The following is a 17,465-nucleotide window of genomic DNA, read 5'->3' as shown; positions in this document are numbered from 1 at the left end:
TGAGGCTTTACAGAATGCTTTAAAATCCCATTCAGCCTAACGAGAAACTGTAGAACAGACTCGGTTTATATCACAATACCTACATTTAGAGCCGGTTATTCATTCAGTCTAATGAGAAACTGTAGAACGGACTCGGTTTATATCACAATACCTACATTTAGAGCCGGTTATTCATTCAGTCTAATGAGAAACTGTAGAACAGACTCGGTTTATATCACAATACCTACATTTAGAGTCGGTTATTCATTCAGTCTAATGAGAAACTGTAGAACGGACTCGGTTTATATCACAATACCTACATTTAGAGCCGGTCATTCATTCAGTCTAATGAGAAACTGTAGAACGGACTCGGTTTATATCACAATACCTACATTTAGAGTCGGTTATTCATTCAGTCTAATGAGAAACTGTAGAACGGACTCGGTTTATATCACAATACCTACATTTAGAGCCGGTTATTCATTCAGTCTAATGAGAAACTGTAGAACGGACTCGGTTTATATCACAATACCTACATTTAGAGTCGGTTATTCATTCAGTCTAATGAGAAACTGTAGAACGGACTCGGTTTATATCACAATACCTACATTTAGAGTCGGTTATTCATTCAGTCTAATGAGAAACTGTAGAACGGACTCGGTTTATATCACAATACCTACATTTAGAGCCGGTTATTCATTCAGTCTAATGAGAAACTGTAGAACGGACTCGGTTTATATCACAATACCTACATTTAGAGCCGGTTATTCATTCAGTCTAATGAGAAACTGTAGAACAGACTCGGTTTATATCTCAATACCTACATTTAGAGCTGGTTATTCATTCAGTCTAATGAGAAACTGTAGAACAGACTCGGTTTATATCACAATACCTACATTTAGAGTCGGTTATTCATTCAGTCTAATGAGAAACTGTAGAACGGACTCGGTTTATATCACAATACCTACATTTAGAGTCGGTTATTCATTCAGTCTAATGAGAAACTGTAGAACGGACTCGGTTTATATCACAATACCTACATTTAGAGTCGGTTATTCATTCAGTCTAATGAGAAACTGTAGAACGGACTCGGTTTATATCACAATACCTACATTTAGAGCCGGTTATTCATTCAGTCTAATGAGAAACTGTAGAACGGACTCGGTTTATATCACAATACCTACATTTAGAGCCGGTTATTCATTCAGTCTAACGAGAAACTGTAGAACGGACTCGGTTTATATCTCAATACCTACATTTAGAGTCGGTTATTCATTCAGTCTAATGAGAAACTGTAGAACGGACTCGGTTTATATCACAATACCTACATTTAGAGCCGGTTATTCATTCAGTCTAATGAGAAACTGTAGAACGGACTCGGTTTATATCACAATACCTACATTTAGAGCCGGTTATTCATTCAGTCTAATGAGAAACTGTAGAACGGACTCGGTTTATATCTCAATACCTACATTTAGAGTCGGTTATTCATTCAGTCTAATGAGAAACTGTAGAACGGACTCGGTTTATATCACAATACCTACATTTAGAGTCGGTTATTCATTCAGTCTAATGAGAAACTGTAGAACAGACTCGGTTTATATCACAATACCTACATTTAGAGTCGGTTATTCATTCAGTCTAATGAGAAACTGTAGAACGGACTCGGTTTATATCACAATACCTACATTTAGAGCCGGTTATTCATTCAGTCTAATGAGAAACTGTAGAACGGACTCGGTTTATATCACAATACCTACATTTAGAGCCGGTTATTCATTCAGTCTAATGAGAAACTGTAGAACGGACTCGGTTTATATCACAATACCTACATTTAGAGCCGGTTATTCATTCAGTCTAATGAGAACGTTTAAAACAGACACTAAGCTTTTTCTATATATTTAGTGGAGCTGCAGTCTCTCATGAGGCTGAATGGGGTTTGGTATCGTTCTGTAAAGCTCAGCCTCACAGCAGTAGCTGTGGAAGAATGTGTCTGTGGGTGGAGGCTGGATTGGCCGATTCCCCAAGGAAACGAGGCATAAAGAAGATGTCACTGATATAAATCTGTAGTACGGTTCTATTCGTCCCTAGTGGAACCCCTTTTTGTGTTCTTTATATATATAACGGACCTACAGAGCCCAACACTGCTTCTCTGTCCTCCTGAAAGGACGTCCAGACTGCTAGCAAGTGCTGTCCATACAGCTAGCATTAGGAGCGCTCCTCATTAGCACTGCTGGACTGTTTACATCTCTTGTTTAGCTTCCTGCTCAACTTCTTACAGATGTGCGCTTCTCACAATGCCCTATTTTGGTGATTTAACCACTTTACAGTTCAATTTAACAGCTGCGGTCAAGCTATACCTTTCCTCTATATGGATTATATCTATGCGTGTGATGGATAAATAGCATTTAGCAGCTAGCGCAACAACACCATTGCTAATTAAAGGGGAAGTCCTCACATTTTTCCAAAATAAATCTGTAGGATTAAACGGCTGAGAAGTAAAGAGTCGTTCAGAGCAGTTTGGTGTGAAACGCTCTGTTCTAGAGAAACTTACAGAGTCAGACTTGTTCATAGTGGTGGCGATAGGAACCGGACGTCCTCCTCTAAAAGCTCCCTCACAGAAAGTTCCTACAGGGCTTTATTTTCTAATAGCTTTGAGTTGAAGAGTTTTTGGGCCCAGCGTTGCTTGAGTTTTGGGCCTGGTGGATGGTACATCATGCAAAATAGTCCCCAAAGGAAACCGATTATTCCAGATTTTCCGCTATTTTCCATCATCAACATTCCATATAAGCTCAGAAGACTCGTGTAGGTTCTCTGGTGGTTCTGGATGGTAAATAAAGTGTCTATATCTGTGTTGTAGTCATGGCGACGCCTGGTTCCCATCACCACCCCTGTGAAGACATCTGAACCGTTTCAGACCAAACCGCTCGGTTTAAAATCTCGGTTTAAAAATCTTCACTGCTGTTTCACATTATACAGAGAGCTACATGACTGCTTACCAAGTGACATTAAATGGCCAAACTGGCTCTACAGGGATAAAGACACTCCTGTTGAATCTTAACTAAGAAGCCTGGACATGACCTAATGACATTCTGCCCTAAAAATGTCCACGACCAGCATTTGGTTAGCCACGCTCAGCTGCGCTGCACCGCTGCTTTACAATAGCGCATTCAGTCAGCCGGTCGTAACCCCTTCCAAACCGAGAATGAGGAATCTGTCCAACAGAAGAGAAGAATGAAGCTCCGAATGAACAGATTTGGCACGGATTCCACAACCCTGACCAAAAACAAGGTCTGTACAGTATCTGTTACAATCGTGGAGCATGTCTTTAGAAGAGTGAAGCCCTATTGGGATGAGTCTTGTTTTCCATGTGGAGGGAGTGGTAACGTAATTACTCCCAGAGTTATTTTAGTCGGAATGCTGTTCTCTGTAACTCTATACATCTGTAAATAATCCATATCTACCTTAAAATGAACTACAGAAATGACCAGTTCGTATCAGTCCTGTGTGAACTGACAGGTTGGTAAATGTTCTACCATATCTAGAGACGTCCCAATCCAGCTGATCCAAGCATGTTTTAATGGATAGAGTATTGGCTATATTAAGCCTGATCCACTTCCAGTTCTGTGGCAGGCTGTGGGAATTAGACATATAACCAACTCCCACTGGTCACGACTAAAACTACGGAAGGCTGTGGCATCACCGGGAATTGAATATACAACCATTTCCCATTGTTCATGACTGAAATTGCAGATGGCTGTGGCCTCACTGGGAAATTAAACATATAATCAGTTTCTACTGGTCACAACTAGAATTATGGGTGGTGGCGTCATCACCGGGAATTGAACATATAACCAATTCCCATTGGTCATGACAAAAATTGAGGATGGCTGTGGCATCCCCAGGAATTGAACATATAACCAATTCCCACTGGTCACAACTGAAATTATGGATGGCTGTGGCATCACTAGGAAATTAAACATTGGATATATAACCAATTTCCACTGTTCATGACTATGTGAATAACTGTAGCATCCCCAGGAAAGTTAACATATAATCAATTCCCACTAGTCACAATTAGAATTGCGGATGGCTGCGTCATCACTGGGAATTGAACATTAAGATTATAGATATAGGCAACAGCGGAAACGGAACATATAACCAATTCCCAATGGTCATGAATAAAATTACAGATGGCTGTGGCATCACTATGAATTGAACATATAACTAGTTCTCACTGTACATGGCAAAAATGATCAATATAGGCTGTGGCAACAATGGGAATTGAACATTTGACCTATTCACACTGGTCACAAGAAATTACGGATGGCTGAGGCATCATGATCAGTAAGTAAAACTGTATCATAATCTAATGCTAGACCTGATCAATATTTAATTGTCTTTAAAAATGTAGTACCTAATAGAAATCAGTACATCCCTAACGAGATCCTGTGAGAGAATACTTTGCGATATTTCTTTAAGAACAGAGGCACTCGAGGAAAGTATTTATCTTTAATCTGCGGCCCAAATTTCTCTACGTACCGGACTAAAATGTACAACGTTGAACATCGCAAACGAAGCTGCGATAGACTTTAGGACGTTTTCTATTCGTACGCAGCTTCAGCTGCTCATCACTCATGAAGCTGTGTAGATGTGGCAAACAGAGGAGACCCTCCTGTCTCTGTAACCTAATGACCCTGTAATCCATAAACGTCCCGCGGTGACGTTCCTCCACAGACGTTTGTCTGGAAAACTCGCGTCCCAGTAGTTCTCCAGTCAGTCAGTGGGAGGCGCTAACGGGAACAGAATGTAGGGTCTCTGAAGGAGAAGGAGTCAGAGAGATGGGCGTCCTTCTCTCTGTAGAACCTTCTGCTGAAGATCCAACTGTGAGTCTGACCAAGAACCCTCAGAGAAGCTGCTACATAATCAGCGTCATAAGAAAAGCTCAGTTTTAACTTTTGGCACGGTCTGAAAACGTCGGCTGCCTCTAGACCTACAGTAACGCTCGGAAGAGGAATCGCTGTTTTTAACTAACATTCAGAAGTTCTAATAAGATTAATATCCAGAACGAAGCTTATGAACTGCTAATTATAACGCTACATTATTCATCACTTAATAGCTTCTTGTTCTTCCCAAAAAACTGAGATATTGAATAAAACATCTTTAAGTACCTTCTGCTGTTCATGTTGTGGGATTTCTTTCTGCCCTGTGTACTTATTTACTGAATAAAATGACAAATATTAATAATATGACCGGTGATTCTGAACCTTTGAACGCTTCACTATGACAGTTTTCTTATGACAGCGATGATATGTAGCAGAGAGAGAGAGAGAGAGAGAGAGAGAGAGTGAGCGAGCTCTAAAGAACTTCAGTCTTCAGTACTCCACTTCCTCCATGACCTCCATGACCACCGTCCTTGGTCCGGTCAGAATGAGATTGCTGACCGTCCTGTAGTCCAGGTTCAGCACGTTCAGCCCATTGACCGAAACCACAAACTGACACACCTAGAGACGAGTGAGCGAGCGAGAGAGAGAGAGAGAGAGAGAGAGAGAGAGAGAGGAGTGAGGGGTGAACGAAGTAAATCATTAGCAGAGCGATGTTAGACTGACGGTTTGCAGTTTAACTGCATTAGAGCTCATCAGTGACCCATTAAAGGGCCAGTATCCTCCCTTTTATAGCACTTTATTTCTCCCTCTGAGGGTCACCCAGTATACTAAGCCTGCTGTATTTGTGCCCTTAAGACTAATATATGTAGATGAGCTCTGCTGTGATTGGCTGTGTCTCGTTCAAAAAGCAGCCCAGGCTGAAACAGCCCTTATAACGTCCTGTAGGCTGAATAGGCCACTGTATGTATACGATATGAGCCCTTTAAGTGTTTGAGTTCACCCTATTCGAACTCAGTGGAGGGGAAGTCCACCTATATTTCCAAACTTTCTGTATCGTTATAAAGCGGCTAAGATGTGAACAAAGTCACTCATAGTGGTTTGGCATGAAACGCTCCATTCTACACTCGTGTCTACGTTTGTGTTGTAGTCATGGCGACGCCTGGTTCCCATCACCACCGCCGTACAGACATCTGAACCATTTCACACCAAACCCACTGAATGTCTCTGATTACGCCTCACATATTATGATATTAAAGCGTTAATACCTCAACCAGAACAAAACAACAAGAGCGTGTTGTAACTTTATGAAAATAAGTCATGTTGAAGTGCCTACAGCCGTGTGAAAAAGTCTGGGCGCCCTTGTCAAATGACATACAATTTTCTTAAATTTTTTTTCTTTTTACCCAATTTTCTCCCCAATTTAGTCGTTTCCAGTTCCACCCGCTAGTTATCACTCCCCCAATCACACGATACTATCAACGCAAGGAGGGTGAAGGCAGCACAGGCTTTCTCTGAGACCTGGACAGCTGGACAACGTCACCGGACAGCTCAATGCGCTCGGAGGAGACGCCAACCACCAAATCTGTTACATCAGCTAACAGACGCCTGCGCTGATCATGTTGAGTGATGGGGGGCAGAAGGGGGCCATCCTACCCACCCAGAGAGAGTGAGGCCGATTGTCTCTCTTGGACTCCGGGCTACGGACGGCTGTAGCGTCACTTAGGCATCGAACTCATGATCTCCTGATGACAGGACCAAGGCTTAGACGGCTGCGCCACCGAGACGCAATTTTTAAGAGAAAATAAGTACAAATTCTCTGCAGATACTCACATTTATATAAACAGTTAGTGTGTATTTGCTAAATTTCACATACTGGGGGAAAATAAAACATATGCGGCCTGTGTGAAAGTTATGGCATTTTAGATATTTTTCCATTTTTTTCACATAGAAAATCAACAAAATGTGTAATCTGACCAGGTTTGGTCAAACTTTTGAGTACTGCCCATTCTGAAATGTATATATATATATATATATGCATATCACTGCTGTCGTTACTAAACCTCACATCTCGAAAATAATAACTTAGGGAAAAACACACTTCACTTTTAATGCAAGTCAATGGAACCAGGCGTCTTTCCAAGTCATTTTGGGACGTTTCTTTCAGTCCGTTCCTCAAAAAACAGGCATTCCCTAAATGTGTCCAACAAATCATGAAAAGCGGAGACAGCAGTGACATACAGCACATGAACCTCTACGCTCTCTACTGTAAAACAAGGTTGCTCTCTCTCGGCCTCTTCTCTTCTGACAACAGAGTACTCTGCAAAACTGTCCTGGCAAGTGAAATCTAGTTAAGTCTAACCGATATTGTTCTGAGCTTATTAAGACGATTGAAGTTACCTTTAGACACTTTCTGCTTGTCTTATGTGATTTTAGTAAGTCATCTTATATCAGTACATTGATAGTTTGGCTTGTTTCAGGCACATTTCCTACAGCAAGACAAGCTGGGGAAGCCCGGTTTATCTGTGGCCCAGTGTAACTGTGTGATTTTGAACAGATGAATGTTTTTCTGACCAGAAAAACAGATTAAAACATCACTTTCTGAGTTGCAACCTCAAACTATAACCTCCCCCCAACACACACACACACACACACACACACACACACCACTTCTGAATGTAACTCTGGGCCTTCTGAGTGAGCAAACATGCTGTTATGTAATAACCGCTCATAAAGGGGAAGTAATACAGCTGCACAAGCAGAACAGAACCATTATATATATATACATAGAGAGAGAGAGAGATAGAAATAGAATGACAGGAGAGAAAGAGAGAGAGACAGAGTGAGAGAGAGAGAGAGAGAGAGAGAGAGCGGGAGAGAGAGAGAAGGAGAGAGAGAGAGAGAAGGAGAGAGAGAGAGAGAGAGAGAGAGAAGGAGAGAGAGAGAGAGAGAGAAGGAGAGAGAGAGCGAGAGAAGGAGAGAGAGAGAGAGAGAGAGAGAAGGAGAGAGAGAGAGAGAGAGAGCGAGAGAAGGAGAGAGAGAGCGAGAGAGAGAGAGAGAGAGAGAGAGAGAGAGAGAGAGAGAGAGAAGGAGAGAGAGAGCGAGAGAGAGAGAGAGAGAGAGAGAGAGAGAGGGAGAGAGAGAGAGCGAGAGAAGGAGAGAGAGAGAGCGAGAGAAGGAGAGAGAGAGAGAGAGAGAGAGAGAGCGAGAGAGAGAGAGAGAGAGAGAGAGGGAGAGAGAGAGAGCGAGAGAAGGAGAGAGAGAGAGAGAGAGCGAGAGAAGGAGAGAGAGAGAGAGAGAGAGAGAGAGAGAGCGAGAGAAGGAGAGAGAGAGCGAGAGAGAGAGAGAGAGAGAGAGAGAGAGAGAGAGAGGGAGAGAGAGAGAGCGAGAGAAGGAGAGAGAGAGAGAGAGAGCGAGAGAAGGAGAGAGAGAGAGAGAGAGGGAGAGAGAGAGAGAGAGAGAGCAGGCACATGATGTCACCTGACCCATGAACACACGAGGAGCGCTGCTGTGCGCTCGGCTGTGTCCTCGTCGGGTTATTTAAGGAAAATCGGACCTCCAGAGTGAACGAGGTCACAACAACTCAAACAAACTGTCTTTATTTCCACACGTCTGCTCTCCCTCCTTCATCACGCTGCTCCTCCTCTACGCTGCCTACACGTGTGGTCACTCTCGTGCAGAGTTATTACTGTCCTTTTAGCACACTGTTCTAAATTATTCTCGGTCGAGAACTCTCTGCTCCTTCCGCCTTGGTGCGGCTCTGGATGGTCAGTTATCATTCCCGGCTCTTGTGGCGGACCTGACTCGGTCATGCGGGTTTGTCCCGTACAACATCCGGAGGATTTGACCCTTCCTCGCTCGGGAGGCCACACAGATGCTCGTTCAGGCTGTTGTCATCTCAAAACTCGACTACCGCAACTCGCAACCTATACGGTCATCAAGCCTCTACAACTCATCCAGAATGCAGCAGCTCGGCTCGTCTTCAGTCTCCCGGAGTCCAGCCACGTCACCCCACTGCTGCGCTGCCCTCACTGGCTTCCTGACGCTGCATCGGATCTGAAGGCCTGACGCCTACAATGCCAAAACCAGGCCCTTTCTTCCTAACGGCAATGGTCAAAACCCGACCTGAACCACAAGCCCTCGAGCTTCGAGTACAGCTCGGCTCGACCCGCCATCCTTCAAGGCGTGTGGAAGAAGCATCAAGACTGCTCTCTGTTCAGGCGCCCAGGTGGTCTTCAGACTCAGACTCCGTCTCTTTATACAACAAAGATACTTTCTCTGAGTGACAACAAAGCCCGCCGGTCAGGCCTAAACCCATGACCACCTCCTCGTTTCTACACTCACTGTCCACTCTATCAGCTCCACTGACCGTATAGTTCCACTCTGTAGTTCTACAGTTACAGACTGTAGTCCATCTGTTTCTCTGATACTCTGTTACCCTGTTCTTCAGTGGTCAGGACCCCCATGGACCCTCACAGAGCAGGTACTATTTGGGTGGTGGGTCATTCTCAGCACTGCAGTAACACTGATGTGGTGGTGGTGTGTTAGTGTGTGTTGTGCTGGTCTGAGTGGATCAGACACAGCAGTGCTGCTGGAGTTTAAACACCTCACTGAGAATAGTCCACCAACCAAAAATATCCAGCCAACAGCGTCCTGTGGGCAGCGTCCTGTGACCCCTGATGAAGGACTAGAGGACGACCACCACAAACTGTGCAGCAGCAGATGAGCTGTCGTCTCTGACTTTACATCTACAAGGTGGACCGACAAGGTAGGAGTGTCTAATAGAGTGGACAGTGAGTGGACGCAGTGTTTAAAAACTCCAGCTGCACTGCTGTGTCTGATCCACTCGCACCAGCACAACACACACTAACACACCACGTCAGTGTTACTGCAGTGCTGAGAATGACCCACCACCCAAACAGTACCTGCTCTGTGAGGGTCCATGGGGGTCCTGACCACTGAAGAACAGGGTAACAGAGTATCAGAGAAACAGATGGACTACAGTCTGTAACTGTAGAACTACAGAGGGGAACTAAACGGTCAGTGGAGCTGATAAAGCGGACAGTGAGCGCAGAAACAAGGAGGTGGTCAGAACGTTCGGCCTGATTGGTGTAAATGTAATTACTGTCACACACAGTGCTGTGCACCTAAGAGCTCACTGGACAAGTCCAGTAAAAACAGCATTTATTATTAGAATATATAGAAATAAGCAGAGCCCTGCTGTCAGAACAAAACCTCACATATTCCTCAGTTTCTGCTCTCATCTGAAAATGCCTGCTGTCCTTTACATTGTGTGTAAGTTTCATGACGAACGGACCACAAGAAAAGGCTGAAAATGATGTGGAAAAAATTCTGGTTCCATTGACTTCCATTGACAGTACAGTGCGTTTTATTCTCCTCCTGTAAAAATATCACTTCCTTCCCACAGCGACGATAAGCACAGTTAAAAGTGTGTAATGTGAAGTTGAAAGACAAGCTAAAACAAACCAAACGTAAGAATTCAGCAGAGTTTCCCATTAAAACACACTGAAAGCTCGATTAAAACCAAAACACTGAAGAAACATGTACGTTTCACTGAGCCGCTGGGCAGTAAGTGCACTCTACCTTCATGCCGGCCGCAGCAGCCGGTCCACTGGGGTCAACAGCCTGAATATGGCAGGGTTTGCTGCCTCTGACCACGAAGCCCCAACCTACAGCATCACCTACAATCTGAACACAAACATACAGCTGGCTTTAATAATTGATTTAACACATATAATAATAATAACAACAACAAAACAACAATATTATTATTATTATTATTATTATTATTATTATTATATCATACTTTTCATACACGAAGCAGCTCAAAGTGCTTTACGGTTGAAAAATTTAATTCACACGGCAAAAACAACAGAAGCAGAAAAAGATTTTAAAAACGTAAAAGCGGTAAAAAGACAAGCAAATAAACAAACGAGCGTATTTTAATACGTCTTATGTATATTATATGATGTGTGTGTGTATATGCGTAATGCGTAGCTGTAACGGCATGTCCAACACGTACATATTTGTAAGTACCTCATACATGTTGTGTATACGTTTCTATAAGTAAGGGTCTATATGATAATGATACACCCTGTATGATGTGTGATGTATATGTGATGTATGATGTCACAGATCCCAGCAGGAACATAATACAGGTGTAATAACGAGAACGCTGCTGAATAAGTGAACGTATGTGTGACTTACAGTGAATGTCTTCTTCATGAAAGCTCCTCCTGGACTCTGCAGCTCCTCTGGGCTGACCTGCCTCTTCAGCACTGTAACACACACACACACACACACACACACACACACACACACACACACACACACACACACACCACCACCACCAAGACACATTTGTTTTTTACTAGTAAACACAACTTTATATATATAGTGTATACTGGTAGTGGTTGGATAGTGTAGTGGTTAACACCTCTGCCTTCTACGCTATAGACTGGGGTTCAGTCCCCCGCATGGGTAACTGCCCCACACTATACCAATAAGAGTCCTTGGGCAAGACTCCCAACGCCACCTTCACCTACCTGAGTAAAAATGATCAAATTGTAAATGTAAAAAATATACTGTATGATATGTCTATCTATACATGTGTACATACCTATATATATAATTATAATACGCCCCATGTATATTATACACTGTCGCTGTCTCAGAACAAGATCCAAAAACACTTTACAGGAGAAGCAAAAACATAAGCATCAATATAAGTTACTATAACAGGATTTCATTGCACCGTTAGTGACTCAATCATAATTAAACATTAAAAGTATTCGCTCATCTGGCTTCACATACATATGAACTTGAGTGACGTCCCGTTCTTAATCCATAGGGTTTAATATGATGTCGGCCCACCCTTTGCAGCTATAACAGCTTCAGCTCTTCTGGGAAGGCTTTCCACAAGGGTTAGGAGTGTTTATGGGAATTTCTGACCGTTCTTCCAGAAGCACATTTGTGAGGTCAGACACTGATGTTGGACGAGAAGGCCTGGCTCACAGTCTCCGCTCTAATTCATCCCAAAGGTGTTCTATGGGGTTCAGGTCAGGACTCTGTGCAGGCCAGTCAAGTTCTTCCACACCAAACTGGCTCATCCGTGTCTTTATGGACCTGCTTTGTGCACTGGTGCGCAGTCATGTTGGAACAGGAAGGGGCCGTCCCCAAACTGTTCCCACAAAGTGGGGAGCGTGAAATTGTCCAGAATCTCTTGGTGCTGAACCTTTAAGAGTTCCTTTCACTGGAACTAAGGGTCCGAGCCCAACTCCTGAAAAACAACCCCACACCATGATCCCCCCTCCACCAAACTTTACACTCGGCACAATGCAGTCAGACAAGTACCGTCTCCTGGCAGCCGCCAAACCCAGACTCGTCCATCGGATTGGCAGACGGAGAAGCGTGATTGGTCACTCCAGAGAACACGTCTCCACTGCTCTAGAGTCCAGTGGCGGCGCTTTACACCACTGCATTCCACGCTTTGCATTGCGCTTGGTGATGTAAGGCTTGGATGCAGCTGCTCGGCCATGGAAACCCATTCCATGAAGCTCTCTACGCTGTTCTTGAGCTGATCTGAAGGCCACATGAAGTTTGGAGGTCTGTAGTGATTGACTCTGCAGAAAGTTGGTGACCTCTGCGCACTATGCCCCTCAGCATCCGCTGACCGCTCTGTCATTTTACGTGGCCGACCACTTCGTGGCTGAGCTGCTGTCGTTCCCAATCACTTCCACTTTGTTATAATCCCACTGACAGTGGACTGTGGAATATTTAGCAGTGAGGAAATTTCACGACTGGACTTGCTGCACAGGTGGCGTCCGATCACGGCACCACGCTGGAATTCACTGAGCTCCTGAGAGCGACCCATTCTTTCACTAATGTCTGTAGAAGCAGTCTGCAGGCCGAGGTGAATTCAATGATTTGGATGAGTGAGTGAATACTTTTGGAAATATGGTGTATATATATATATATGTGTGTGTGTGTGTGTGTGTGTGTGTGTGTGTGTGCGCGTGTATACATACATTAACATATACGTCTGTTTGTGTGTGTTTTAAAACAGTCCACGCTGAGCTGCAGTCAGTCTGTAATCAGGCCGTAACCGGGCGTGGCGGGTCTGTTAGCGGTGATATTAGTCAGTCAGTAATCTAAGGGTTGAGTCACTGCTGTGCTGCACTCTTAATCCACCCTTCTCCTTCTGCAGCTCCAACACAGGCTGAGATCTGACTCCAGGATCCATCTGCTACGTCACAGCGCAGACTCCAATACCCACTGCCCAGTCCAGCCTCCCTTTGAGGGTCAGGAGGACTGGAGGAGCCCATTTCCTCCTTTTTTATTATGTTTTGTTGTTTTCCACTGAGCTCTCAGGGTTCTTCAGTAGAGACAGTGGTTCTGCATGGTTCTGTGTAAGGTCTCAGCTCCTCAGATGTGCTGTGAATGTGCGGAGCTTCTGGTTTGGGAGCAGTGCAGTTTGAGCAGCTCTGATTCTGCACTGTTTAATTTGCTCTTATTTATTCGGGGTGGAGAGCTGAGGCATGCTGGGATTGGAGGAGCAGACAGACCAATCGGAAAGGAGCACTCGGCTGCCAAAACGAGGCACATGCACTCATCACACTCGGCTGTTTCATGTCAAAGCTTCCCAGAGCTGACGATGCAGTGAGCGACCAGGAGCTCCTCATTCCTCTGACCAAACACTCTAAACATTAACCCCTTAAGGTCTGTGTGAGTCTGCACTCCAAAGAGTTTATACTGAATACTGAATCATTCATAGCAGATACTGAATAGTGAGTAGTAGATACTGAATAATTAATAGTAGATACTGCATAATTCATAGTGGCTACTGAATAATTCATAATAGATACTGAATAATTCATAATAGATACTGAATAATTCATAGTGTCTACTGAATTGTAATGCGGAGCGAGGAGGCGGACGCATACGCTGAGATAAGCGAGATTTATTAGGGGCAAATCCAGGGTCATAGTCAAAACACTCCAGGTTCATGTAGCCAACACGGATAGATCAAGGGGCAGACATGACAAACCAGAGTCGCAGGTCCTTCAGTGACCAGCTCCTCCACCCCAAGAATTGGCTGATAGAGCACAAGGAAGCTTCTGATAGAGAGACAGCCATTAAGATCATGCAGAAGCTGCTGGACCATAGCATCATCCACCACGGTGGGTTCTCCTACAGATACATATTGCCCCCTATGCTTCCTGTAGTGTATTACAGTCTGTCAGAGCGACTGTGTGGATCATATGAACATTATAGAGCTTTTTAAATGAAACAGTAGAAGCCGTATCGCCCCCTACGCTTCCTGTAGTGTATTACAGTCTGTCAGAGCGACTGTGTGGATCATATGAACATTATAGAGCTTTTTAAATGAAACAGTAGAAGCCGTATCGCCCCCTACGCTTCCTGTAGTGTATTACAGTCTGTCAGAGCGACTGTGTGGATCATATGAACATTATAGAGCTTTTTAAATGAAACAGTAGAAGCCGTATCGCCCCCTACGCTTCCTGTAGTGTATTACAGTCTGTCAGAGCGACTGTGTGGATCATATGAACATTATAGAGCTTTTTAAATGAAACAGTAGAAGCCGTATCGCCCCCTACGCTTCCTGTAGTGTATTACAGTCCGTCAGAGCGACTGTGTGGATCATATGAACATTATAGAGCTTTTTAAATGAAACAGTAGAAGCCGTATCGCCCCCTACGCTTCCTGTAGTGTATTACAGTCTGTCAGAGCGACTGTGTGGATCATATGAACATTATAGAGCTTTTTAAATGAAACAGTAGAAGCCGTATCGCCCCCTACGCTTCCTGTAGTGTATTACAGTCTGTCAGAGCGACTGTGTGGATCATATGAACATTATAGAGCTTTTTAAATGAAACAGTAGAAGCCGTATCGCCCCCTACGCTTCCTGTAGTGTATTACAGTCTGTCAGAGCGACTGTGTGGATCATATGAACATTATAGAGCTTTTTAAATGAAACAGTAGAAGCCGTATCGCCCCCTACGCTTCCTGTAGTGTATTACAGTCTGTCAGAGCGACCGTGTGGATCATAGGAACATTATAGAGCTTTTTAAATGAAACAGTAGAAGCCGTATCGCCCCCTACGCTTCCTGTAGTGTATTACAGTCTGTCAGAGTGACTGTGTGGATCATATGAACATTATAGAGCTTTTTAAATGAAACAGTAGAAGCCGTATCGCCCCCTACGCTTCCTGTAGTGTATTACAGTCTGTCATATGAACATTATAGAGCTGTTTTTTACTGTTGGCACTCAAGAATGCAAAAACAAGACAGTTAAACGGGATCTGTGGCCTGTGGTTTGACTTTCCTTTTTAAAATATCTAAAATTTTATCAAGCATGACTGTCACAGAATTTTCCGGCAGACTGTTTGTGTGATACAGCTGCTTCATGTTAGCCAGAAAGTTCCAATAGTGAAAGCAGGGCTGCCCCAGGAATGTTGCTAGCATTGGCTTAGTTATTTCCAGCTGTCCACAATGAAGCTGAAAGAAGGACCAGCACCTCACGCTCAGCTGCAGCGGCTTTCATAAGCACGAAGGCAAACAAGGGAATTGAGTTTTATGTGATGCAACACTTAATAACCCAGTTACCCTTTTCAGGGAGGATGACGGACGGCAGGGTTTGTGAACGGGGACTGAGTGTAAGTGTGAGGTGGTTGTAAAGTGATGTTTAGGGCTTTTTATTACCTGATTTGGGGTTGCAGAGTACCGGGGGGCTGCTGCTGAGGGTGGGACTGCTGCTATAGTAGCCACTGCTGCCACAGCTACTGCTCATACTGCTCCGCCTCACGCAGACCACCCTGATCTCTTTAGTGGGGCTCACTGGAGAGAGAGAGAGAGAGAGAGAGAGAGAGACTGGTTAGTGTTACTGCTACTGAGCGCTGATTGGTTAGTGTTACTGCTACTGAGAGCTGATTGGTTAGCGTTACTGCTACTGAGAGCTGATTGGTTAGTGTTACTGCTACTGAGAGCTGATTGGTTAGTGTTACTGCTACTGAGAGCTGATTGGTTAGTGTTACTGCTACTGAGAGCTGATTGGTTAGTGTTACTGCTACTGAGAGCTGATTGGTTAGTGTTACTGCTACTGAGCGCTGATTGGTTAGTGTTACTGCTACTGAGAGCTTATTGGTTAGCGTTACTGCTACTGAGAGCTGATTGGTTAGTGTTACTGCTACTGAGCGCTGATTGGTTAGTGTTACTGCTACTGAGAGCTGATTGGTTAGCGTTACTGCTACTGAGAGCTGATTGGTTAGAGTTACTGCTACTGAGAGCTGATTGGTTAGAGTTACTGCTACTGAGAGCTGATTGGTTAGCGTTACTGCTACTGAGAGCTGATTGGTTAGTGTTACTGCTACTGAGAGCTGATTGGTTAGAGTTACTGCTACTGAGAGCTGATTGGTTAGCGTTACTGCTACTGAGAGCTGATTGGTTAGCGTTACTGCTACTGAGAGCTGATTGGTTAGCGTTACTGCTACTGAGAGCTGATTGGTTAGCGTTACTGCTACTGAGCGCTGATTGATTAGTGTTACTGCTACTGAGAGCTGATTGGTTAGTGTTGCTGCTACTGAGAGCTGATTGGTTAGTGTTACTGCTACTGAGCGCTGATTGGTTAGTGTTACTGCTACTGAGAGCTTATTGGTTAGCGTTACTGCTACTGAGAGCTGATTGGTTAGTGTTACTGCTACTGAGCGCTGATTGGTTAGTGTTACTGCTACTGAGAGCTGATTGGTTAGCGTTACTGCTACTGAGAGCTGATTGGTTAGAGTTACTGCTACTGAGAGCTGATTGGTTAGAGTTACTGCTACTGAGAGCTGATTGGTTAGCGTTACTGCTACTGAGAGCTGATTGGTTAGTGTTACTGCTACTGAGAGCTGATTGGTTAGAGTTACTGCTACTGAGAGCTGATTGGTTAGCGTTACTGCTACTGAGAGCTGATTGGTTAGCGTTACTGCTACTGAGAGCTGATTGGTTAGCGTTACTGCTACTGAGAGCTGATTGGTTAGCGTTACTGCTACTGAGCGCTGATTGATTAGTGTTACTGCTACTGAGAGCTGATTGGTTAGTGTTGCTGCTACTGAGAGCTGATTGGTTAGTGTTACTGCTACTGAGAGCTGATTGGTTAGTGTTACTGCTACTGAGAGCTGATTGGTTAGTGTTGCTGCTACTGAGAGCTGATTGGTTAGTGTTACTGCTACTGAGAGCTGATTGGTTAGCGTTACTGCTACTGAGAGCTGATTGGTTAGTGTTACTGCTACTGAGAGCTGATTGGTTAGCGTTACTGCTACTGAGAGCTGATTGGTTAGAGTTACTGCTACTGAGAGCTGATTGGTTAGAGTTACTGCTACTGAGAGCTGATTGGTTAGTGTTACTGCTACTGAGAGCTGATTGGTTAGCGTTACTGCTACTGAGAGCTGATTGGTTAGTGTTACTGCTACTGAGAGCTGATTGGTTAGAGTTACTGCTACTGAGAGCTGATTGGTTAGCGTTACTGCTACTGAGAGCTGATTGGTTAGTGTTACTGCTACTGAGAGCTGATTGGTTAGTGTTA

At 44.2% G+C, this 17,465-nt stretch overlaps 1 protein-coding gene across 1 annotated transcript in view; it reads right to left on the bottom strand.

Annotated features, from left to right (window-relative positions):
- Window positions 1-4,472: 4,472 nt before the first annotated feature.
- The window catches only part of deptor (DEP domain containing MTOR-interacting protein), a 42,005-nt gene continuing 29,012 nt past the window's right edge, over window positions 4,473-17,465 (bottom strand). Inside the window, exons 7-10 of the mRNA XM_017686984.2 lie at window positions 15,605-15,739; window positions 11,091-11,161; window positions 10,467-10,571; window positions 4,473-5,483 (exon numbers count right to left, since the gene is read on the bottom strand). Coding sequence (XP_017542473.1) covers window positions 5,355-5,483; window positions 10,467-10,571; window positions 11,091-11,161; window positions 15,605-15,739 — 440 coding nt within the window. The 3' untranslated portion in view covers window positions 4,473-5,354. The remainder of the gene's footprint in view (window positions 5,484-10,466; window positions 10,572-11,090; window positions 11,162-15,604; window positions 15,740-17,465) is intronic.

Source organism: Pygocentrus nattereri, chromosome 3 (genome assembly GCF_015220715.1).
Source record: "Pygocentrus nattereri isolate fPygNat1 chromosome 3, fPygNat1.pri, whole genome shotgun sequence".
Lineage (NCBI taxonomy): Eukaryota > Metazoa > Chordata > Actinopteri > Characiformes > Serrasalmidae > Pygocentrus > Pygocentrus nattereri.
Note: the sequence above shows the minus strand (reverse complement) of the source record. Positions and strands in the feature narration are given on the sequence as shown.